At 50.8% G+C, this 23,662-nt stretch overlaps 1 protein-coding gene across 4 annotated transcripts in view; it reads left to right on the plus strand.

Moving 5' to 3' along the window:
• The first annotated feature begins 5,955 nt into the window (after positions 1–5,955).
• The window catches only part of NFYC (nuclear transcription factor Y subunit gamma), a 29,057-nt gene continuing 11,350 nt past the window's right edge, over positions 5,956–23,662 (plus strand). Inside the window, exons 1-4 of one of the 4 annotated variants that reach the window (XM_065857214.2) lie at positions 5,956–6,129; positions 19,255–19,367; positions 22,237–22,308; positions 22,867–22,980. In XM_065857214.2, the coding sequence (XP_065713286.1) occupies positions 19,263–19,367; positions 22,237–22,308; positions 22,867–22,980 (291 nt within the window). In that variant the 5' untranslated portion in view covers positions 5,956–6,129; positions 19,255–19,262. Of the gene's footprint in view, positions 6,130–9,473; positions 9,499–9,654; positions 9,807–19,254; positions 19,368–22,236; positions 22,309–22,866; positions 22,981–23,662 lie in introns of those variants that run through there. The other 3 variants (XM_071798934.1, XM_065857216.2, XM_065857215.2) reach the window with 3 other exon arrangements.

Consider the following 23,662-nt stretch of genomic DNA (forward strand, 5'->3'; position numbering starts at 1 on the left):
GGACCGAGGCGGTCGCGGTCCCGGGAGCGCCCCAGCCCGCCCCGCCGCCGCGGGCACTCACCGCTGCCGCCGCCGCCGCCGCCCGTGCCCGCTCCTCCCCTCGGCCCCGGCGGGCTGCTGGGAGCGGCGGGCGGGGGAGCCCCGGCCCCGGCCCCGACGGCCCGGGCGGCGGCGGAGAGGGGCGGCATCCCCCGAGGGGCCGGCCCGGGGCTGCTGGGTGCGCCCCTTCCCCCCGAAAGCTGCGTGCTCCCAGCAGCTGCACCCCGAAAAACACCGGTTGGACCCTGCGCCTGTTGGTCGGATCCAATGGGCTGCTGGCTGCACCCCGCACCTGCCAGGCAGACCCCAAGAGCCTCCAACCAGATCCTACACCCATCAACAAGAGCACCAAGAGCCTCCAGAAGGACCTTACATCCATCAACTGGACCCCAAGAGCCTCCAGAAGGACCTTGCATCCATCAAACAGACCCCCAAGAGCCTCCAGCAGGACCTTACGCTCATCAACTGGACCCCAAGAACCTCCCGCAGGTCCTTACATCCATCAACTGGACCCCAAGAACCTCCAGCAGGGCCTTACATCCATCAGACAGACCCCCAAGAACCTCCAGCAGGACCTTACACCCACCAACTGGATCCAAAAAGCCATCAGCAGGACCCTTCACCTGCCAGCCAGACCCCAAGCATCGCCAGCCAGAGCCTATACACATCAGTTGGACTCCAAGAGCTGCCAACCTGATCCTTCTCCTTCCAGGTGGACCCCAAAAGCTGCTGGCCAGACACCACTACTATTACCTGGACCCTAAGAGTTGCCACCTGGACCCCAAGAGCCTCCAGCCAGACCCCAGGGCTGCCCATGGGACCCTCCAGCAGACCTGAGGCTCCTCGGCCAGTCCCTGCTCAGCCGGGGTGGCCGCGGCGCTGGCTCCTTCGTGGTCACATAAACTTCTCAGCTCCGATCCCCTTTGGCTGCCACCAGAGCGTGAGCGTGGCCCTCCTGGGGGGACAAGGACCAAGGGGGACTTCTGGCGCCCTGGTTCCTGCCGAAGCAGAAAGTTTGAGGGGCCAGGCAGCCCCAGTTCCCGCGCTGCCCTTGGACTCACCTTGGCTCCCGGGATCCGAACGCTAATTTCTCCCTAAGCAGCGTCTCTTTTTACTCATGGTAAATTCCTCCAGCGCTTTCCCTGCGTTCCCTCTGCAGGCTGCGCACCGCGGCTGACATGGAGCCACGTGCCAGGAGGAAACCCTCCTTCGCCAACTTTAACTCTGTCTCTCCCTACAATAACGCCAGGCTCGGATTTCCCGCTGAGTGGGCTCCCCATCCACACCATGGCGGGGGGTCCAGGGCTGCCACTGCATCCCAGACTGTGGAGAAACACCCGACCTCGTGGGCAAAGCCTCTACTGGGTTCCTTACATCGAGGGCAAGGTCTTGGGGTGATTTGGGACCGTGTCCCTGGGTGGGTGGGTGAGTACAGTGCTCAATGGGCACCCATGGGCGCAGGGAGGGGAAGGGGAGAGCCGGGATGCGGCGGGTCCCAGCGTTGTGCACAGGAAAGCTGGTTAAGGAGCAGGAATAGCTGAAAGAACTAAATATGGAAACTTGGATAAAACATCGCTGAAGTAGGGAGATGGTTTCCTAACAGAATTCAAAGCTTATAAACAAACTCAGGGAGGGAGAGAGGTTGTCTGGAGGGGGCCTTTGTGAGTAATATTTAGAAAAACTGGCTGAAAATATCTCGGTAGGGAAAGCTATTTCATCAAAGCAAACTTCCAGCTTTGTGGGGAAAGTGTCAGTCCTGGGAACATATTGTTTCGAGGGAAGAGATAGTGAAAACACCACTTGATTGTGAGCCACCCCTCCTACCCATCCTAATAAAATGTTCAATTTTATTTCAACTGCCACATTTCAATGATAAAACATGAAGTTTCACAGCAATAATAAAGTACCAATGATAAAGTTTCCCATTCAATGGGTAGGAAACTTTCTGACCAACTGGTTTTCTCTTCCCTTGGCAGGTTAAACTGGGATCCCTCACCAACCTCCCATCAGGAGTGACCTGGGGGCTCATCCCCATGTGTTTGGGGCCGGGGAGTGTGACACCAACAGCCTCCAAAGCTGATTGGGATGAGCAAAAACTGGCATCCCATTGGGACCCCCCCACCTCTAATGTCTCTTAATTGGTTAAGGAGCTCAGCTCTCCACTTTATCAGCTCCTTGCTGCCTTCTCCTTCACCTTTTGGTGTTGTGCTGGTGAAAGGGGGCTGGTTTAATGCGATTACTCCGGTAAAGCCCACTTAAGAGGATTCGTGGGGCTTGGCTTTACGGTACCACAGGGGGATGAGTGCGCTGGCCGTGGGCTGGTGGGAAGTGTGGAAGAGGCTTTGTAAGCAACACAGTCATTGGCACCTCAAGCTGTGATGTCCCACGGGTGACCCTGGGATTCTGAAGACCCCGTGGGTGCCACGTGCTGCCTTTACCCAGCTCTGCAGGGCAGAGATTGGCCCATGGCGCAGCTGCTGCTTGTCCCGGCGAGAGGTGCAGGTAATGGGAAATAGAAAACACAAAGAAGGGGGAAGAAGTGCCCTGGGGGGGCTCTGGGGCTGGTGTTTGGGGAGGGAGAGGGCTGCACCTTATAAAGGAATATAGGGAGAGGATGGTTTATGCTGGGACTGAGTAAACCCAGCGTGTTTTGCAGTGTTTTCCAGGATAACACCTCTCCAGGCAGGTGTTTGTCCCTGTCCAGAGGGCCAGGCTGTGGATGGGCAGAGGGGTTTGTTCCCTGGGCAGCTCGGGGATGAGCGCATTGCTGCCGGTGCTGCATCAGCTCTGCAGCTCTCCTGCTCCAGCGCCGTGTCCCACTTCTCGCAGGAAGAAGGAGCTACATGGAGATGCTGTAAAACCTCCTTTCGTCATTCTGCAGGGAGCCAGCGGGTCGCGTGTGCTCACCAGTATCCTACTGGGAGAGCCAGTGTGGCTGATGTGTGCTGGGCAGATGTAGCGGGACCATGTGAGCTGAGCTGAATCCCAAACCCCAGCTCTGAGCCGGCAAGATCGAAGTGCTCAACTGGAAGCGGGGCCCCCAGTTAGAACTGGGCTGAGCGTCACGGCTCATCTGCAGCTCGAGTTCAGTTTTCTGGATTTCATAACTTATTTAAGTGACTTTTGTCATCTCTGGGGATGGAGGCTGAGAGATTGCGGTGCTCCTCTCTGGGCTGGAGAAGGTAAAAGCACTTGCACTGTTCCAGGAGCCGAGTTCAAACCTCAAACCACCTGCGAACAAAAGCTGTGGGTGACCCAGAGCTCTAGGGCTGACACCAGAGTGTCCTCCAGATGTTCTGGTCTCCTGAGGAGTCCTGTGGCAATATCCAAACCATCATCTCTCCCACGTCAAATTCTCTTTCTGGGTTTTTTTTCAATAATGAAGGCAAGGTTTCCACAGGGCCTCCAAAAATGTGTGTGTGTGTACAGGCATATTGATATATTAACTTAAATATCATATAGATGGACCAGGTAGGTACAAGCGGGTTAGGAGCACCAGGTGTGGGGGTTGTCTGCAGGACTGACAGGCCCCCAAGATCTGGCCCTGAATAGCTTATTTTCCACAAAAATCTGCAAGGCAGTATGTCTGTGTCCATATAGCATTTACACACAGGTTTATGCTTTTCTTTGCTCAGGGATAATTGCTGCAGAGCAACAGCTGATTTGGGCTGAGCCCAGAAAGCCGCTGTAATGGGAGTCCCGGGGGACGGGAGGGGGCTGAGCCAGACGCATCATCTCTGCCCTAAGTGCAAATTCTCTAAATTATGAAGCAAATTCAGCCTTTCCAAAACCCAGCCCTGGGGTGCAGTGAGTGCGGCTCCATGGGATCCCGGCTCAGCAGGTACCAGCTGTCGGTGAAGTGCGAACTCAACAAACCACCACCAAATTTCTGCAAGCACCGATAAAGCAGTGAGTGGAAAAAACGCTTGCTGCTTTTTCTCTTGTTTTTCTTGGCTCCTCCGCGTTGCGGGCGGGCTGACACAGGGAGCTCTGTGTCTGCAGATGGCTGCGATCCTTGGGGAAGCCGTGCAGCTCCAGACAATGCGCCCATTGCTGCCGGGAGAGCAGGTGGGGAGGAAATGGAGCGTCGTGGGCGCAGCGCGGCAGCGCACAAAAGGGTTCGGCGGGAGGAGGAGGAGCGGGGTATTGTGCAGAAAACCCTCGAGCAGGGCCTGGTTCCCAGCAGGAAAAAACAGCTGGTTGGTTTGACAGCTGCGCCCGGCAGCAAAGTCAGCAGCAGAGCCGGCTAATTGATTTATAAATGAGTCGTTTTGGAGAAGGGCTGTAGAGCATTGCATGGCTTCACCCTCAAATGTTACAAAGAGATGAGCTTAGGAATTGTGAGAATTAATTAATTTAAAAATACCCAAACAACTAGCATGACATTTATTTCTCTCGACTGCCTTGCAAGTGACCCTAAGATCATGAAGCTGCAAGACTCTCAATAAAACTGCAGGAGTTGCTGCAACATCTGTCCCACTTCAGTGCCAACAAGGTCCTCGGGGCGGCCGAGCTCTGAAACCGCAGCGTATGCAGAAATTTGTCCCATTTCCTACACTTGGGCAAATGCTGTGCAACAGAAACCGCAGATCTGAACTCTGTGTCTGCAGGACACGCGAGGGATTTTGTCCTCTGATGCGATAAAGGGGCAAAGATGGACTCGCTTTTAAGGATGTAACTTTTTCATGGGAAAAATACTGAAGCAGCATGAGTCATGCTTCAGTGTAACATGTCCCTGAGCCAGAAAAGCAGTCCATGGGAAACGCGATAGCTGAGCTGGAGCACAGACTTTTGCTTGAACCGGCTCCAGCTTGGGCAGGATAGTAGCAGAAAGTTCCCCTGCGATGATAGATCTGGGGCCTGTGTGCAGAGTGTTGGACAGCTCGCTGAGGTTTCATTTGGTCAGCTCTCGGGGCTGGAAACCTTCCTGGATGAGCCAAGAGTTGGGTTGAGAGAGGTTCTCCTTCCCCTCTACTCTGCTCTGGGGAGACCACACCTGGAATATTGTGTCCGGTTGTGGCCCCTCAGTTCCAGAAGGACAGGGAACTGCTGGAGAGAGTCCAGCGCAGCCACCAAGATGCTGAAGGGAGTGGAGCATCTCCCGTGTGAGGAAAGGCTGAGGGAGCTGGGGCTCTGGAGCTGGAGAAGAGGAGACTGAGGGGTGACCTCATTCATGTTTACAGATATCTAAAGGGGCAGTGTCAGGAGGATGGAGCCAGGCTCTTCTGGGTGACAACCAGTGACAGGACAAGGGGCAATGGGTGCAAACTGGAACACAGGAGGTTCCACTGAAAGAGAAGAAACTTGTTGGGGGTGAGGGTGGCAGAGCCTGGCCCAGGCTGCCCAGGGAGGTTGTGGAGTCTCCTTCTCTGCAGACATTCAAACCCACCTGGACCCCTGCCTGTGGAACCTCAGCTGGGTGTTCCTGCTCCATGGGGGGATTGCACTGGATGAGCTTTCCAGGGCCCTTCCAACCCGACATTCTAGGATTCTGTGAAGAGCAGCAGCTCCCGCACCACCACTGTGGGCCCCAGAGCCCTGTGTGACACCCCAACAGCGGGTCCCGGGGGGACACCCGGGCTGGGATCGTGTGCTGCCTGGGGACAGTCAGAGCCTCGGGAACAGCGAGCGACGGGTCCACCCAGCTCCTGAGGTGACAGGCCTGCAGCTCGGGGACGGCCCCACGCCAGCCCGCCTCGGCCCTGGCTGGGCAGGCCTGAACCGGGGACAACGTGGGCCAGACTGAGCTCCCCGCCAGCACCGTGGCCCCTCAGGCCAAGGCGCGGGCCCCGCTCCGCGCTGCTCGGACACCGACACCCCCGCCCGGCCCCGCTCCCGCGCCGCTCCCAGCGGAAATCTCGCGAGATCAGCCGCAGGTCACGCGCCTGCGCAGAGCAGCGGCCCAGGGGAAAGGGGCGGAGCCTCCGCCCCGCCGCCTCACGGACCCACCGCCATCTTGTTTCTCGGCCGCTGAGCGCTCGCTCTGCTCTGGCTGCCCCCCTCCCCCTCCTTCCCGTCTCCCGACAGCCGGGCCGGAGACAGCGCGGGCGCCGGGCGGAGAAGGCGGAGGTCGCGGCGCCGGCCGCCCCGGTGAGTACGCGGTAACGCGGGCGGAACGCGGCGGGGGGAGTCGGCGGCCCGGGAGTGGGCGCGGGGCGGGGGCGGCCCGAGCCGTTTCACCACCCCCCCCCCACCCGCCTGGCAGCTCCGCTCCGATTGGCGGAGCCGCACCGCTCTCGCTGATTGGCCCGCGGTGTGAGAGGCGGGCGACGGGGCCTGCTCGTTGATTGGCTACCGAGGGGCGGACCGCGGAGAGGACAGGAAACCGAACCGTTTCCCCGCGCGGCGCGGGGGGGCGGTCGGGGCTTGGCCCGCGGAACGGGAGCGGCTCGGGGCAGCGGGGCCCGTACGGGCTTTTTGCTGCTGGAGCACCTGCAACCCGCGGGCAGTGCCCGCAGCAGGTGCTGCTGGCGGTCGGCGGGCAGGGCGCAGAGGCCTTCCCGGGGCGACCGGTGCCTTCCCGGGCGGCGGCAGGCCCGATCTGCCGGGAGAGCTCAGTTTCATGTACCGCTGTATTTTACCGATCTCTGAGGTTTTTCTGTTTTAAGAGCCTTCCCCGGAGCCTGCACCCGCACTCGGTGGGAAGCAGGGCAGGAGCCGAGGTGAAGCAGCTGGAGATGAGTTACGGGTCTGGGGTAAATCTGTGAGGGATTGTTTAATCTGTGCTCGAAAGCCAAGGGTGCTGAGAGCTGTGAAAGCACCTGCGTTAAAATATGGTCTGTCTAGATACCCTTTTTTCCTGAGCTGAGGAAATGAAAGAACTGCCCCCAGGTAAAGCACGACACATTCAAAGTAATATGAGTGTGGTATGGATGAAAGCTGATTCTTTTTATCTGGGCTGGATCTCATTCAGGTCAGTTTATTCTCCAGCTGTATCATGAGCTGTTTGGGGTGTCAGGGCTGAGGGGGGACACAGGACGGCTCTTTAGTTGCAGGACCAGCTTATGCCTCGCGATAGTTGAGCCATGTCCCAGGGCTGGCTCCAGAACCCGAAGCTCTGGCAGACTGGGCTGCTCACAAAAGAAGAAACAATAGCACTGGCTACTTCTTCTGGAATGTGACTTCATATCACTTTTTGGGATGCTTATTGAGTAAAATATTCTCCATGTTCTTAATGAATTAACTTCTTGCCTGTCTCAATAGATGTCTCAGTACAGGCAGAGAAGAGGAAAGTCTCAGCTGGTTTCACTTGCAGAGCAAACAGCCTGCAAGCGTGTTGGTAACTTAAGAAAACAGACCACCTGGGTCACCATTTGCTGCCATTGCCCTTGGCAACATCGTGCCCTTAAATTAGGTTACATTGTTGGACTAGGCTGCTCCTGCTAGATCTGTGTTTGTCTTCAGTTGAGCCGTGCTCTGGTACCAGCCTACATTTACTCAGACCAAGTTTACCGTCCCTTAGGCATCGTGGTGACAACCTGATGTAATCTCACATCTGGCTGGTCCCTGTTGTGACCATGTTGGTTCTTGTGTCACTGTTACATGGGCTTGTCTGGAGCCTCGTGGCCTTTGGACCAATGTGACCAGACTGATTGGAAGATTTGACAGGTTTTGGGGTGAAGATGGCAGTTCTTGGTCAAAGCAAAAAATGGTGTCCTGAGTCGAAGCACAGAGAGTTGTTTGCTCCAAGACAGGACTGGGAATTGGGTGTAATCCTGCTGGTTTTGGGGTTGCTGTGGGTTACCTTGAGCTGGTCGCTTATCCTGCACAGCCAACCTGTTCTCTCCCATTATTTGGTACTTTATAAAGATAAGTCGCGTCCATCAGTGTACATTCTCATGCCATATGTGAATAATGTGCGGTGACACTTCCCTAGAAGTGCCACAACCTGCAAAGCGCAGCGACAGGTGACAATTCCTGGGTTAAGAGCCCAGCTCGCTCCTTAGGTCTTCACAGCTGCTTTGTAGTTCAATCTTTCAAGTGGAATTTCAGCAATCCCGGAGTGTCAGCTGAACTGCCCGGCCTGATTTCAGAGCAAGATGAGCTGCAATGACTGAGATAAACCCTTTACCGTAGCGCTTCCCTAAATTATTATTTCCCCCCCGCCACTGTCATGAAGGTTTATTAAATACTGTGAGAGCAGTAGCTGTTCCCATGACTGCGCTGGGTCAAACCCACTCAGTGGGCAAAAGGCACATGGGGATGTGTTTGTGCAGTCACAGAGTGATTTTTTGGTTGGAAAAGCCCCTCAAGATCATCGAGTCCACCCCATGTCCCTGAGGACCTCATCTCTGTGTCTTTTCAACCCCTCCAGGGCTGGTTTGTTTTGCAAAGCGCCTGGAAGCACCTCGCATACCTGTAATAGCTGGGAGGCCTCGGGTTTATCGAAGGAATGACACAGGAAGAGAACAAAGCATTGCAAAGCATTATTTATTTATTTTTAAGACACGTTTTGAACGACAGCATTTCATAAATCACCGGGAAGATCTATTTTTAAATTAATCTTTCCTTGCTATCTGATTCAAACTAATTTAATCTGCGGGGCTAGTAAAGCGTTGCCTGTGCTTTGTAATATTTTTTCCTCCGCTGCTCTATATAATCCTGTAAGCGCGTTATTTTCGAGCAGTAAATTGAGCTCGAAATCCCTTCGGGTGTTGTTGCTGACCTGCTGGTCGGTGTGTTGGTGTAGGTTAAAATATCACCTGTGCTTTGGAAACACAACCTTCCCAAATTTCGGTCCCATCCAAAAGCATTTTTGGGTCCTCCGGGAACTGCGATGGGGCAAAGCGGTGATGCGGTAGCGGGGTTGGTGAAGGGGCTGGTTAATTAATAATAATGGTTAATAATCCAGGTCACCGCGCGGCCACACGCCCGTTTTCGGTGGATTTGAGGTGGGAAGCGGCACCGGCCGGTGACCGCGGCTCACCTGGCGTTGCTCCCGCCGCTTGCACCGTGCGGCCCGGGGGTCAGTCACCCCCTTCACCGGGAGCGACCCCGCAGGTGCCCGCGGTCCGAGGCACCGCACCGTGTTCAGCTCGGTGCAGAGGCCGCGCTGCCCGGGGATCACGGGCCCGGGAGGGAACGCGCCTGTTGCAACCGGGAGGGGGGAGTGGGGAGCCCCGGGAGGTCCCGGTTCTGGGGGTGCACCCGCGGCCGCTCCTCCCGCCAACCCTGCGCGCGCTCCCGCCGGCGCGCACGTGCGGCCCGGCCGCAGCCCGCGCGCGGCCCCGTGACCCGCCGGTGCGCCCCGTGACGCGGCGGCGGCGGTGGGGGGCGCTGCTGGAGTGACAGGCGCCCGGGCCAATCGGCGGCAGCCCCACGACCCCCCTCTGTCTGTTTGAATGAGAGCAGAACGGCCAATAGGAGCCGCCGGGGCGGGCGGTGAGGGCCCGGGCGCCGCGCTGCGGAGGGGGCGGCGGGCGGACGGGCACCGCTCTGACCCCTGCGCCGCCTCTCAAGGTAACTTTAAAACAGGAAGTGGACAGCGAGGTTGCGCCGCCGGCGGCAGCCAATCAGTGCGCTGGGCCGCGCCCCCCGCGGAGGCGCGCAGCCAATGGACGCGGGCGGGCCGGGCCGGGCGGGCGCAGCAGGGTAGGCTGAGCGGCGGCTGTTAAAGGCGCCGGCGGCCCGGTCCGGCGGGGACGCAGAGTCCCGGCAGGCAGGGGTCAGCTCAAAGACAAAGGGATGGCGGGGAGCACCGGGGGCCGCCGCCCCTCGCCGCAGCCGTCCCCTGATCGGCGGGCAGGGCCTGCAGCGGCCGCGGCCCGGTAAGTTGATCGCGGCAGCCGGAGCCGCGCTGGCTGAGGCGGGGGGCGGCCGCGGCCCGGCCCGGCCCGTGCCGGGGGAGTCGGCCCCGGCGGCGGAGCTGCCCGCCGGGCTGCGGGGTGACCCGGCCTCGTGCGGCGGGAGGAGGGGGCGGCGCTGCGGGGGTGCAGCTCGGAGGCTCCGGTGGGCGGCGGGAGGAGGCGCCCGCGTCGCGGTTGGGGCCCGGGGCTGAGTCCCCGGGGCGGCGGGTGCGGCTGGGGGCACCGCGGGGCCTCGCCCGACGAGGGGGCCGCGCCGCCCCGGGTCCGGTAACCGGGTGTGGGGGGGTACAAAATGGCAGCGCCGCCCCCTGGGGCTGCGGCGGGGGGCGCTCCCCGGCCGCCTTTGGGGGGCTGGCGGGGGCTGGAGCACGGGCACCGCGCAGAAACGCGGCTCCTGGGGGGCAGCGCAGCCCCCGGCACCCCCGAACCGCCGGCCGAACTCCTGGCAAGTACAAGCAGCCCTTTGTTGTCCTTTTGATTTGCCAAGAAGCGCTGAAGGTCATCGCAGCCCCGCAGCCCGGCGGTGACAGGCAGAGAAACCGGGTGAGAATGTGTCTCAGCTTCCAAGTTTTCCAGCAGAAAGGGGTTTGTGGGTGTCCCGGTGACGCCCTGAGCTCCGCTGGGCCGGGCTCTGCCGTCAGAGCGGTGCTGGAGCCAGGCCTGCCGTCACTAGCAGGAGTGACCTTGAAATACCACCGCTCCGAGTTTCCAGAATGAAGGACAAAGTTTGTTTACGGCACTTTGCGCTGGGAAAAAAAAAATAAATAAAAAAAGACTCAAAGTTGAAAAATGAAGCTGCTCTCGATGGCCGAGGGCATTGAGGACACGGAGGAGAGTTTGTAGATTAGAATTAAAGTTAGTTTTGAGCCGGGAGTCAAATCACATTGCAGACATTCCTTCTCCTCCACTCCTACCCAGAGATGCTAAATGTTGCTCTTGCCTCCTCAGGAGTGAACTGGATGACACAACTCGAGTGTTCTCAGTCCTGCTCTTATAATATTTTTTCCCTGCTTGCTAATTGTTGACCTTAAAAGCACTGTTTTGAATATTAGAAGTAATTCTATTGTGCAACTTATTTTCGTAGGGATGTTAGAAAAGTGAACCTGATCTGCACGTCGGTGTCAGCTGCTAACAAAGGACCGTGTCTTGGGGTTGAACTTCAACCTGAATGGTCTTTGAATTGTTACAGCCTTCGAGTATTACTTTGGGTATTTTAATTTAAATTAAGACTGGTGAATAGCATCACCTTCTCTGAGGCGAAGCTCATTCAGCTTTCTGTGGCGTCTGGTATGTCACACTAGTTTCAATCTGAGAAGGGGGCAGAATGAGAAATGTCACCATAAGTCATCTATTAATAATGGTGGCGGCTCCGGTATGTTAGTGGAATAGCAGGAACTTCTGTAGCAGGCTGTTGGCCGGAATCGGGGGATCTAGTGTGAGTGTGAAGGTCATTGTTAGCATCTTTAAGCAGAAATGAGTAGTTTTGAAGATTTTTGCCTTGAAATTAGGTTATATTCAGCTGCTACATAGTTTTAAGTGGTGACAGAATGCAAGGGAATCTACAACTGCTGTAAGATGGAATAAATCCCGCAGAAAGTCTTCGTTACACCCAATGTTGAGCATATTTTGTTGCTTAAACTTGCAGGAGGTTGTAGCTGTGTAAGAAGAGGCGCTGCTTGATCTTTCTAGGTCAAGAGCAGCAGGAAAAACCTAAAGCTTTTGGTAGCACTGAAAAGGGCTTTATTAACAGATTACACCAGTTCCTGACTTCTTGTAGCAGCATCAGATTTCAGCTTTGATTTATAGATATCCCATACGCTGTGTGTATTATATACATTCAGGGTACGGGACAAGTACTTTTGTTTTGTGAGCACCCAGTGGCACCAGAGTAGTGAAGTTTCATTCCTGTGTGGTATAAGTCTGGGTGACACCTCCTGCTCCTGTGTTTCTGTCCAGATTTTTCCTGTAGAAGTGCAAGCACACAACTATTGAAGACTGAGACCGTGTAATTTTGTTGAGTTTGGTATCAGTTTTTATCTTCTTATCCTCCTTAAGGCTACTGTTAAAGTGAAGTGAGTAAAACACACCTATACCAGGATTGGGTGAGGTGTGTAGCTTGTAATTCCTTTTAAATTCATAAAGCTGCAATACATAACCTCAACTTTATGTTGAGATCAAAGTTTATAAGGTGAAGTATACAATATGCAGTATTGTTTTGCTATGTGCCAACTGCTTGACTGTGTGAAGGAGACTCGACTAACTTGAACACACTTTATTTAAAAGAGCTTTTCCGTTTGCGGGGTGTTTAATGTGGGAGCTGGAGAGGCAGCGCGATTCATCTTAGACCCTTATTGTTATTCGTCTGGGAATTTTCTTCCGATACTTCTCGGTCCGTGTGCCCGCCTGCCAAAATTGCACTGCAAAGAGCCACTATTTAATAATGTTTAACTGTTGGAACACCAAATATCGAGTGTGACCCTTGTGCTCTTTCATTCAAAGAAAACAGGAAGGTAAAATAACCAGTACAAACAGCAATTCAGATTATTTTGTTTGCTTTACCTTTTAAAAAAAAAAAAAGTCCTGCGCTACTTTCTGTGGTGTTCTAATATTTGCAGCCTCATTTTTGACTCGGTGCTGCTCTGTGGGGAGGTGGTTTTGATGCTGGAGCTGGTTCCCGATCCCGTGCTGCGGGTGGGTTTCTGACACCAACCTCGCCTGTATTTGTGTGCACTCCCAAACCCTGCCCAGCGTTAAACAGCCCCTGTGTGTTCCAGTCTTTCTGTGCACGGATTAATGTGGACCGCTGCTGGATGAGGAACTTCTCGCAGTGTTGTAGATACAGAAACTCAGTGCTTCTGTAAAAACAGGCATTATTCCTGATTTGTTTTTCCTCTCCGGAGGGAGAAAGCCAGTGACAATCACCTGCCCGAGGTGCAGCGTGCCGTTGGCTGCACTGGCAATTGCCTTAATGCTCGATCACGCTGACTCCTGTATGAAGGTATGAAACTCAACACACTGTCTCTGGTGCTTGTGTGTGCAGTGAAACACCTTTAGCTGTGCCCTGTCTGTGCTGTAGGATTGCAATCGCAGGATAGTTTGGGTTGCAGGGACCTCCCCAGCTCCCCCAGTGCCCCCCCTGCCATGACAGGGACATCTTCACCAGCTCAGGTTGCTCAGAGCCCCGTCCAGCCTGGCCTGGGATGTCTCCAGGGATGGTTCATCCACCACCTCTCTGGCCAACCTGGGTCAGACTCTCACCACCCTCAGGGCCAACAATTTCCTCCTCATGTCCAGCCTGAATCTCCATCCTTTAGTTTAAATCATCACCACTTGTCCTGTCACAACAGCCCCTGCTCAAAAGCCTGTCCCAATCTTTCTTATCGGCCCATTTTAAGTACAGAAAGGCCGCATTAAGGTCTCCCCGGAGCCTCCTCCAGGCTGAACACCCCAACCCTGTCAGCCTGTCCCACAGCACAGGGTTTCCATGGAATCATTCAAAACATCAAAAGCTGAAGCCTCGCGTGTCATAACCCCCGATCCTTGCGTACTGCAGCTTTTGTCTTTCCTTGCGCTTCAGCAGGGCCAGGCACAAATCATCTTGATGGTTCTTCCATCTGCCGTAGTGCTTTGTGCCACTCTGTGGCAACATCTTATTTTTGTTTTAGACCTCTACAACAACATTTCAAACTTGGTTTGTTCAGCCCTTGCCACCGGTGGCAGCAACCAGTTCTTCATCAGGTCAGAAACGTGCTGCGGAGGTGCAGTTTGTGTGCGGTTTTGATGGGATTTGTAATCGCAGCGCCTGATTTCATCGCTAGGAAACATGCAGAGGATGAAACTCCAGTTCTGTGCCCACCCAGGACTGTGTTCCCGTGGTCTCTCGTTGCTGTGTCAGAAGTCGGGTGAGTTCTGGCAAGCCCAAGCAGCTCCTGCCGCTCTCCTGATCAAAGCTCCAACTGCGATGAGCGGGATGTGCAGAAAATGGATACAACACACAAAATATCTGTCTGTCTGCAGTGCCAGCTCTACTGCCAACATGACTCAAGTTTCTGAATCGCATTACTGCTTTAAAACCATTTTACATAATTGTGCAGGCAAGGCCTGAATATTAAGGTAGAAGAAGAAGAAACCATTGATCTCAAACACAATTAAGAACTATTTTTACAGCACCGCCGCCACCCCCCAAAGCAAGTAAAAGTAATTTTTGGCTGCGGTTCTGGCACCTTTGTATTTCCAACCGTGCTGTGCGCTTGTGCTCCTTGGCCTCCGTCTAGTGAACATGTAGCTTGGAACTGTAATGGAAATAAATTGGATCTTGTTTCATAAAAGAAGAGTTGGCTAAAAATATCTAGGTTGACTTGAGTAGCTTTTAAAGCAGAGAAAATGTGCGGTGAATTAAGGTATGATATCTCTGTGGAAGCAATTTTGGACCATTAACATGACTTGAGAAAGGTTTGGTTTAAAACCCATAGCACGGGGCGTGATGCTGTGCGAAACAAACGCCGTTGATGTGCGGCGCAGAGACGACGTTTCAGCAGGTTCACCCGTTCCCATTGCTGTCATCGTCCGCTTCAACCTGCCTTTGGTGTTCTGATACTGCTAATTGCTCTAATTGCAGTAATGAGAGCAGCGTCTCGCAGAGGTGCTGGGATGTGGCTTTCTCACCCATCGAACACTCCTCCTTTGCCACATTTTGATAAGCGTGTTACTAAATTCACATAAAACCGTATTTATTCTCCTTGTGAAACTAGTGCTTGGTTGCTAGATTGTTCCTCCTGATTCTGGCAGGATCAGGTGTCTGGCGCTCATTGCTACACAGAGCTCATTCTTTAGATATGTGAGTGTGGCTCTGCACATTTTACTTTTAAATCAAGGGACCAGCTCCCAAGACAGAACACTATGGTTTTGAGTCAGTGCATCAGACTGGAAGCAGCACAGAATGTTGGGATTAGTATTTATTCTAAATATTCTCTATTTGTAGATCTTCAGACTTCCAGAGTTTTTCTAGGTGTTGCAGCATTGGTTTTTAAGTCTTTGATAGGGAAGATGATGTATTTATTATTTTAACATATATTTTTTTTCCAAGAGGAACTTTATGGCTTGTTTTCTCCCTTTTTTTTGACACTGCTTCCTAATCATTACCTTGCAAGTTTTGTGGGATAGTGGATGATTGTAAAACCAACAGCACCTTAAGAATTGAGGGGGAGGTGGTGATCTTCTAAGCACTGTTGATGTGGAGGTGGTAGAATCTGGCAAGGGGTTTTGTTTTTGCAGCGGCAGTTTCATAAATGTTTGTGTGTTATGCTTATTTGGAGCTATAATCTAAGAATGTTGAGGCAAAATGTTGCCTGAGCTTCTAATTTCTTTGCAGCCTTCATCTCACTCCTTATTTAACCGGCTTTTTAAGATGTTTGGATGGAATATGCTTCTGCTGCCTTGTAATATGACGCTGTGTAAAACAGGCCCTTTCCCATTAATGTAGGTCATGGGAATGTGACTGTACTGTATGCAAAGGACCTGATATTTCAGATATAACCAGGGTCTGTGGTGCTTGACAACGTTGCTGAGTTACTCCCTCCTTCATCGAGAGCCTCAAGGCTTTCCAGTCCTTCCCTCTGCTACTTGCCGTTTGCATATCCCATCAGATATTTGGATAAATTTCGTTTAGATGTGCTCTCCACCCAGCTGACTTCGGTCAGCTCCTTAATCAGTGCCAGCTTGGGAGCGACTTAACCTTAGGGACATGAGCAGCCGCTTGTGCTCCGGTCCCGTTCCCAGGCGCCCGTGGCGATGCCCGGGATGTCCTGTGCCCGTTGCTCCGCTGGCCTGTTCCTGGCCCTTGGTTTTCCAGCTGAAGAGCTCCAGGTGATACAGAAAAATCAGAGATCTTGGCTTTATTTGTGATTATACCATAGCTTGTGTTTTCAATAGCAGGTTCTCGCTCGAGCGTGCAGAGTAGGCATCCAGGGTGAGAGCTTCGTTTGGTTGCTTCCCCCTTCCCACGGCATTAATGAGCACAAACTATCATCTGTTTAAGAGAGAAAAACAATCAAGCAACCTGAGGTGCCTCCATGCTTGCTTTGTGCTCCCATGGAGTGAAGCTCTTCTGCATTTGTCAGCTACCCCAGGATTTTGTAAGTTTAATGTTTGGAAAAGGTGTTCTGCTCTGGTGAGCAGAAAAGCTCTAATTGCAAAGTGTTGATGGCGTGGTTCTTGAGATGTGCTTGCTAATCTGCTCTGTAATCACCTCCAGGCATTTCATGCGTAGGCCTCAGCTTTTTGGCCTTCGGTTTCTTTTTCCTTTGTTCTGGAAACAAAATGTTTGCCCTCACGGAGCAGATTCCAGGCTGTGCGGACTGGGCTGGCTGTTGTGAAGCTGCTGTACCCCAGTCTCTCCTCTTCTCATACCCTTATTTCTTACAGTGTGTAGTGTTTTGTCTGCTTGTGTCTAATTCAGTAGCATGTCCATGTTGTGAGTTTGTGTTGTGTGTGAACCTCCTCATCTAGATTCTTCTGCAAGAGCATCTCTGCAGAGCCTGGTTTTTAGGCTGCACCCTCCCGGGACCCACGCCTGTAGTTTCGCTAAACCAAGGTCAGCATAGCACCCCATTTGCTTTGATGCAGCATCAGGAGCACCGGTGAGATGATGGATTTTGGTAATCAAGCTTTGTGCAGAACAGAAGTGTGTCCGGCTCAGGTACTTCTATTATTCAGCAACAAGATGGTATCGGAATAACCAGTTTATTCGTAAAACTGAGAGACCACATGCTGTGTTACACGAGCGCAACGTGGGGATCCTCAGCACCTCTCCCCTCTCTGCACGGGGTTGTGGAGCAAAGATACAAACCGCATCTCAGAAAAGACCAACAGGTTTAGACACTGATACCATGACTTATCTTCTGCTGCACGCTTTGGGATTTTTGTTGTTGGCGCTAATCCTGATATGAGACATTCTTAAAATAAGAGAGCACGGCTTAGCCTTGGGTGCAGGAACTTACCTAATTGCGCAGGAATGGTTTCATTAGTGAAGTTTATCTCGCAAAACCAACGCTGTAGGTTTCCCCAATGGTTTGGGGTTTTCTCTTTTCCTTACAATCCTCCTCTAATGCTTGCAAGCACCTTCAGTGTGCTTATGGATCTGTTTTAACGAGGAGAAATTACTGTAGTGATGTTCTGAGTGGTTTTAACCTGCTCAATTTTGGAGTTTATAGTGATTTCATTCTATAAACATTTCAGAACATCAGCCTATTGGTGACTCTTGTTTCTACTCTTACTCAATTTCCTACCAATTATCCTAAAGAGTCACTTAAAGCAGCAGTTGGCCCTTGGGTCGAGTGTCAGGCTGTTCATTTTGAATTCTGGAATCACTCCCGTGTTTACCTTGAAGATCGGATAGTTTTTGTATGCATCGACAGGATTTTCTTATAGATGACTGGAGCAAACCATTTCTAGCTCTTCTTGAGATCTGGATGAATACTACAGAGGCATATATTGAATGCAAGAGATGTACTTTTCCACGTGGTGGAGGGCAAAGCAGTGATGGCAACAGTGGAATTTTCTTCCTCTTCGCTTCATTAGCTTTTTTATTTTTGTAACTTTTTGCGGCGGGAGGGGGATTATTTAGAGCATTATATTCCAGTACAGCATCTAAGTGGATTAAATGCAAGGAGTTTGTGTTTTTAAATAAAGCCTTGAAAAGTGATTTGCCTCGTCTTCAAGATGAACTCCAAAAGAGACCCTGTCTGGTGTTGAAATATTGTTGCAACAGAGCAAATCTCAAGGATCAGCCTTTATTTATGTGCCTAAACTATTTTTTGCCTGTTTGACAATGTGGATCAAGGAGGGAAGAATCAAATGCCAATTTAACACTCATTAGAATATTTATATCTTTGTATTTTCCTATTAATACCTGAAATACCTTTGTTTGTAGGCGGATAGTATTATAATGCAAATAGTTGTTGAAGAGTTGTCAGGTTAACTCATCAGTCGCTGATTTCCATAGGTTCTTTACCTGACGTTTTTCCTGTCTCAAACTCCTGCTTTGAGACTGAAAATCCAATTTTCTGAGCTCCTCTTTGCCGTCCCGTGTCAAAATCCCCTTCGGCTCTTCCCACGCCTCCCGTGTCCTCTTCTCAGGTTGACGAAAGAGAAACGCCACCGTTCAGAGGCCGCCTTGGGAAGCGGAGGCTGCGGGAGGTAACGCACTAATTGTCTGACATTCATCTCTTTGATCTGTTAATCAGATTTTATGGATCGTCGTTGCTTTGGAATAGATTTTGGAATGACTGGCAATCGACCGCCGCCTCCCGTCGATATTTCGGTGTGTTGACCGGTGTTTCTTGGCTTGAGGGAGGACAGAAATAAACCTTTACACAGTGGATGAAACACAAACAGGGGTTGTCAGAGCTAAATCTGCTCTGGCGTCTTTTTCCATTACATGGCAACGCACAAACATCTGTGCGTATCTTGATCTTTCCCTATAGCGAGCGGAGCAGCCTTTTCGTGCTGTGCGTTCAAAGGCACAGAGACTCATTGTTTGTACATGGCGCGTTCACGGAAACTTCAAAGCTGCGCTGGGTGACCCTGAGAGCGTTTAAAGTCAGCGAGTCGCTGGGTTTCTCTGCTCCAGTCGCTCGAGAAGTGGCTCTTCTGGCCTTCACCAAGTTGAATGTTCCAGGAGAGTCACACACGCAGTCCTGGCACCGTCCCCATCCGCCTCATCCTCGAGTGACCGATGTTGCGTGTCTGCACCTCTTCACCATCCTCAACCGCAGCACGGTTAGAGGGGAAAATCCAAACCTGTTATTGTTCCTTTGTTTGCTTTATATAAGTTCCTGATGGTGACTGGTATGTACTGTAAATAAAGCTGTTTGCAGAGATAGTCGTTCTCTTGATTACACCCAAGGAGAAGACGCATTTTTAAAATAGAGTAAAGCCACAAAAACTGACGCTTTTCAAACTGGCGCAGAAGCAACCGTTTTGTTACACTTCTTAGTGACATTGACATTCTGGTTTCAACTTGAGGGGCGTTTGCCACCGGAACCTGCACAACTGTTGGTTGTAACAAGCAAGAGAACAAGTGATTTTCCTAATGTGTGTGTGCAGTGATGCAGCATCGGTTATGTGCTGTAACTCCTTGTGAAAAGGCAGAGCTCTAATAGGGGAATAAGTCGACTATTTTTGCTTTCATTTCTTTTAAATGTTCTTTTTCAGTCTTTGGAAAAATAAATCAAGAAAAACACTTCTGGCGGCTGTGAGTGTCTCCACATAGTTGCTGTGAGACCTGGACTGGCGTATCTTGCTTTGATGGTTTTGCAGAGCGATTATTTAGGCTGGGACTTGGCGGTGGCTTTGGGAACCCACAGCTCCTGCCTCCCTCGTTGCTGATGCTCGGTTTTGTCTCTCCCAGCTGCCAGAATGTCCACAGACAGCGGCTTCGGCCCCGCCAGCAGCAGCGATGCCCAGCAAAGCCTCCAGTCCTTCTGGCCGCGGGTGATGGAGGAGATCCGCAACCTCACCGTGGTGAGTGGCCTCGTCGCCCTCTTACTTCTTCAGAACTGTCAGTGAAAGGCACCAGTAACGTCTGGTAGCGAGATAAACCTCAGTGTGAATGGATTCCTGCTGGTGATGGCTATTGATGCGCTGCAAGGTGGCCTGAAAGAGCTGATTGATAATCATTCAGGCAGGCTTGTGGCTGTTGGCTGCCACTGGTTGAACTCAGGATATAAGCTGAACGTGGCTGATTCACAGCGTAGCGGGGTGTAATAGTCATCCCTTCAGCTCTTTGTGGACTAAACGAGGCCACGAAGTTGATTCAAATGTTAATGTTCAAAATACGACTCTCAGTCTTTTCCCCACTTCATAAATTCAAACCCCAGGTACAATTTTTTGTGAATGAGTTTTCGGGTTTGACTTGTGTATAGAACTGTTATGCCCTCTTTCAGAACCGTCTCCTTTGACAAGCCTGGAGTTTTGAAAATCACTTGAATGCCAAGTGCATCATTATCACATGCTTTATTAATTAAAAGACATTTGATTAAAAAAAAAAAAAGTCACGCATAGGCTGAGAATAAGAATTGGACTAAGTAGCTTCTATTTTTTTCCATCCCCAAAAGAGATGTCCCTGAGAACAAGGGCATATAATAAAAATGGCTTTTCAAGAGAGATGGATAGATTCCTGTGGCACAGTGGTCTGAGAGCACACTCCTGCGCTTCTAATGCGACTGAAAACAAAAGAGCTCCAGTCACAGACGGGCTGTTCAAAGTGAAAACCCCAATCCAATAGTCGGAAGATAAGCTGCTTTTTTTCAGCCTATGTGCAGATAGTTGATTAAAGAAACAGATGTAGAAATTTGTATGCATAACCAGAATTAATTACTTTCCTCTTTCAGCGCAGTGAATTCTTGTGTTCAAGAGCTGTAGTTTGTCTTCATCTCCACATGAAAGGGGTTTATTCTGCAGCTTATCAAGTACGGGCAGCTTAATTTTTAACTGTCCTGTGAATCTATTTATTGCATTGCAAGCTAGTAAGTCATTGAAAATGTAACTGAGAACAGTGAAGGGAGTTGGAAAAGGGATAACTGCAAAACATTCCTATGCAGTCGTCCCTTGCATCATTAAATCCCAAAATTGAGTGTGCATCGCTCCCATGGATGTGGACGTAAGTAAATTTAAATAAAGCTCATCTGTGTGTACTGGGGAGCGAGGTCAGAGCAGCTGGTTGATGGAAAAGCTGCTTTGGTTGTCTGCTAAAATTCAGGGGAAAAAACAAGGGAGTTCTTTAGAAGAACAAACCAGAGCTCCCTGATCTCTGCCCCATGTAACAGAAAGAACTGCAGCCGAGTCTTGGAGAAATGGGAAAGGGGACTGAGCTGGAACTTGAGTTTCGGCTCCACAATGAGTTTGAAGAGGCTCATGAAAACATTCGAGACCTAATTTGGAAAAAAGAAAAGATGAAGAATTGGTGTCTCAAGTCTGTTCTGCTGGGTAGTAGCCAGTAGTGGTCATGCTTCTCTTCACCGTGGTACTTGCGTATTAATTCTGATTTATGTGACGTTTGCCTTAAAGGAATAAAGGAGCTTTAATTTTATTCTCTGTTCTCTCACTGTCTCTCTTCTCTAAAGGTTTTAATAGCGTTGTACCTATGCATGTCGAATTGCGGTTCTGCCGCTCGTAGAAGTTAATATCGTTAAGAGTTTCAAAACTAGAACTGTTGTCCTCGTCTCTTTTTGAGGAAAAGCTCATGAGGCTCTTTAAAAAGCAACGAGCTTTTAAAATAAAATTTAAAAACGACAAAAAACCCTCCCTCTGGGATATTTTCCATGCCCTAGCAACCCCGTAACTTGTTTATGTGGCAGGTTGTGGTTGAAACCCTGAGTGTGTCCAGCACCGGTCCCGGCTCTGCCTCTTCTCCCATCGCCCCAAATCCTCCCCGTCTAAGGTCACCCCCAGTCAGTTCCAGTTTGCAGCACATAACTGGGAGCACCTCATTCCCTGCTCCCTGCAGAATGAGAACACAGAGTGCTTTTTTAACGTATATACATATACAATAGCATCTATAAATATACACCAAATTTTAACATCGAAACGCAATAAAATGCCCCCTGCTGGAGCGCCGGCCGGACCGCACGTGGCCTCCGTAGTTTGTCTCAATAGAAAACAGCATTTTCAGCATTTTTCCCCCTCTTTTGTTTCACCACCACGGCTTGCAGTGCTTTCTTCCCCAGAGAAATGAATTTCCTTTTATTTTCTATGACATTTTGGTGAGGAAGGGATGACATTTTTCTTTTAGGAGCCCTTTGTGGGCAGGGATTCTGCATTCCTGATGGGATTGCACGGAGCTTCAGCCTTTCTCCCTTTTTAAGAGGCTCCTGGTAGCAACACACTGTGGATTCTTTTTATTCCTCCGTCTCAAACCAGGAATAGAAGAGATTTTTAAACAAGACTCCTGCAAGTTTTTTAACACCAAAATGGTTATTGGGCAACAGGGAAGGACAAATAAATCCGACTTTTTGGTGGCCACACATAGCTCTTGGTTGCCGTCTTTTTTCTCTTGGGACGTTTTGTAAATTCCAATGGTTTCTGTGTCCTGAGACGCCTAATTGAATGAGTTGCTTCAAAAATAAGTAGATACTGAAATGCATGATATTAGAACCATTGTGTTCTGCAGAAGGACTTTGAGGTGAAATAGTAGATAGAAGCATCTGATGGAAGATTTAAGTAGAATTATATCAGTATAAAATAAAGCAGATGAGAGTTCTTGGGGCTGAGGAGAGGCTGCCATAGCTCAAAGAAAACACAGTTGAATTCTAGACTATACAGACTTGTTTTAACGTTTCTTCCCTTTGTTTTCAGTATCAGTAAAGCATCTCACATGTGAATCTCTCTGCAGAAAGACTTCAGGGTTCAAGAACTCCCTCTGGCTCGGATTAAGAAGATAATGAAACTCGATGAAGATGTGAAGGTACGCTTGGGGTTTTTCTTAAGTACTTATGATCCTTTTGGTGGATATTGTTCCTTGCAATTCTTTACTCATGACTATCATTATTTATTATCATTGTTAAAGCACATTTTAACTGTTGCCTTGAATGCAATATTAGCCAGCCTTGTATAATTAAACCGAGCTGGGAAAGCAAAATCATTTGGGATTTTTGCTGAAGACTTGTGCAGTTTTGCTTTCTTCTCTATCATTCTGTGTATTTTCTGGTTTTTAGCGTTTAATTCTCTATTCTCATGTTTCCTCCTCATTCTCTCAACTCTTCCTTTCACAAAGCCATAGAGTGTTTAGAATGAAGAGCGATATCCCTGCTGTGCTGCTTCCAGTTTTATGGAAAAAATAATAAGTAGATAACATGGCTTTGATACCAACATTTGAGCTGAACCTTGTGGAAATTCCCCCAACTTCCCTATTAAACAATGCAGCCATTCAGACTTTACTAACGTGATCAAATTACCCCAACTACCACTTTGCAGTAAAACTAATGGTCAACTTTAAAGAAAAATGCTGTAAATGTAATTGCAGATGATCAGTGCAGAAGCTCCCGTGTTGTTCGCCAGGGCGGCTCAGATCTTCATCACAGAACTGACTTTGCGAGCGTGGATACACACGGAAGACAACAAGCGCAGGACTCTGCAGGTAGCGGAGCAGTTCCCACCCAGCCCTCAGCTGCTCCAGAAACTCCTTCCAACTCTTTGTTTCCATAATACGAGGCGTGTTTTGTAGACAGGAGCTTTGGTACCTGTGTTTATTGCTGCGAACCCCTGTAAAAAGCACAGTGCGCAGTGTAACTCTGCAGCTGAAATGCTTTTCTTTCCTTAATTTTTTTCAGAAAAACCCAAACAACAACAAAACCAATCAAAGCTGCAGCTGTCAGCTCATAGTGACCTGCGGTAGCTGTTGAACTTGCAGCCAAAGTGATTTGAGAGTAAACTGTAACGCTCCAGGGTCTTCAAGTGGAAGAGGAGAGTTTATAGATCATGGAAGGAGGGGCTGGCCACTTGGGGAGAATATAAGGCTGTTGTCTGAGGGTGTAGGGAGACAACTAGGAAAGCTAAGGCCTCCTTAGAATTAAACCTGGCCAGAGGGGTCAAGGACAACAGGAAGAGCTTTTTCCAATACGTGGCAGATCAAACTAACAGCAGAGGCAATGTAGGCCCACTGATGAACGAGGTGGGTGCCCTGGTGACAGAAGATACAGAGAAGGCAGAGTTACTGAACGCCTTCTTTGTCTCTGTCTGCTCTGCTGGGGGCTGTCCTGAGGAGCCCCGTACCGCTGAGGCCCCAGAGGCAGTCAGGACAATGGAGGAGTTTGCCTGGG

Source organism: Patagioenas fasciata, chromosome 25 (genome assembly GCF_037038585.1).
Source record: "Patagioenas fasciata isolate bPatFas1 chromosome 25, bPatFas1.hap1, whole genome shotgun sequence".
Lineage (NCBI taxonomy): Eukaryota > Metazoa > Chordata > Aves > Columbiformes > Columbidae > Patagioenas > Patagioenas fasciata.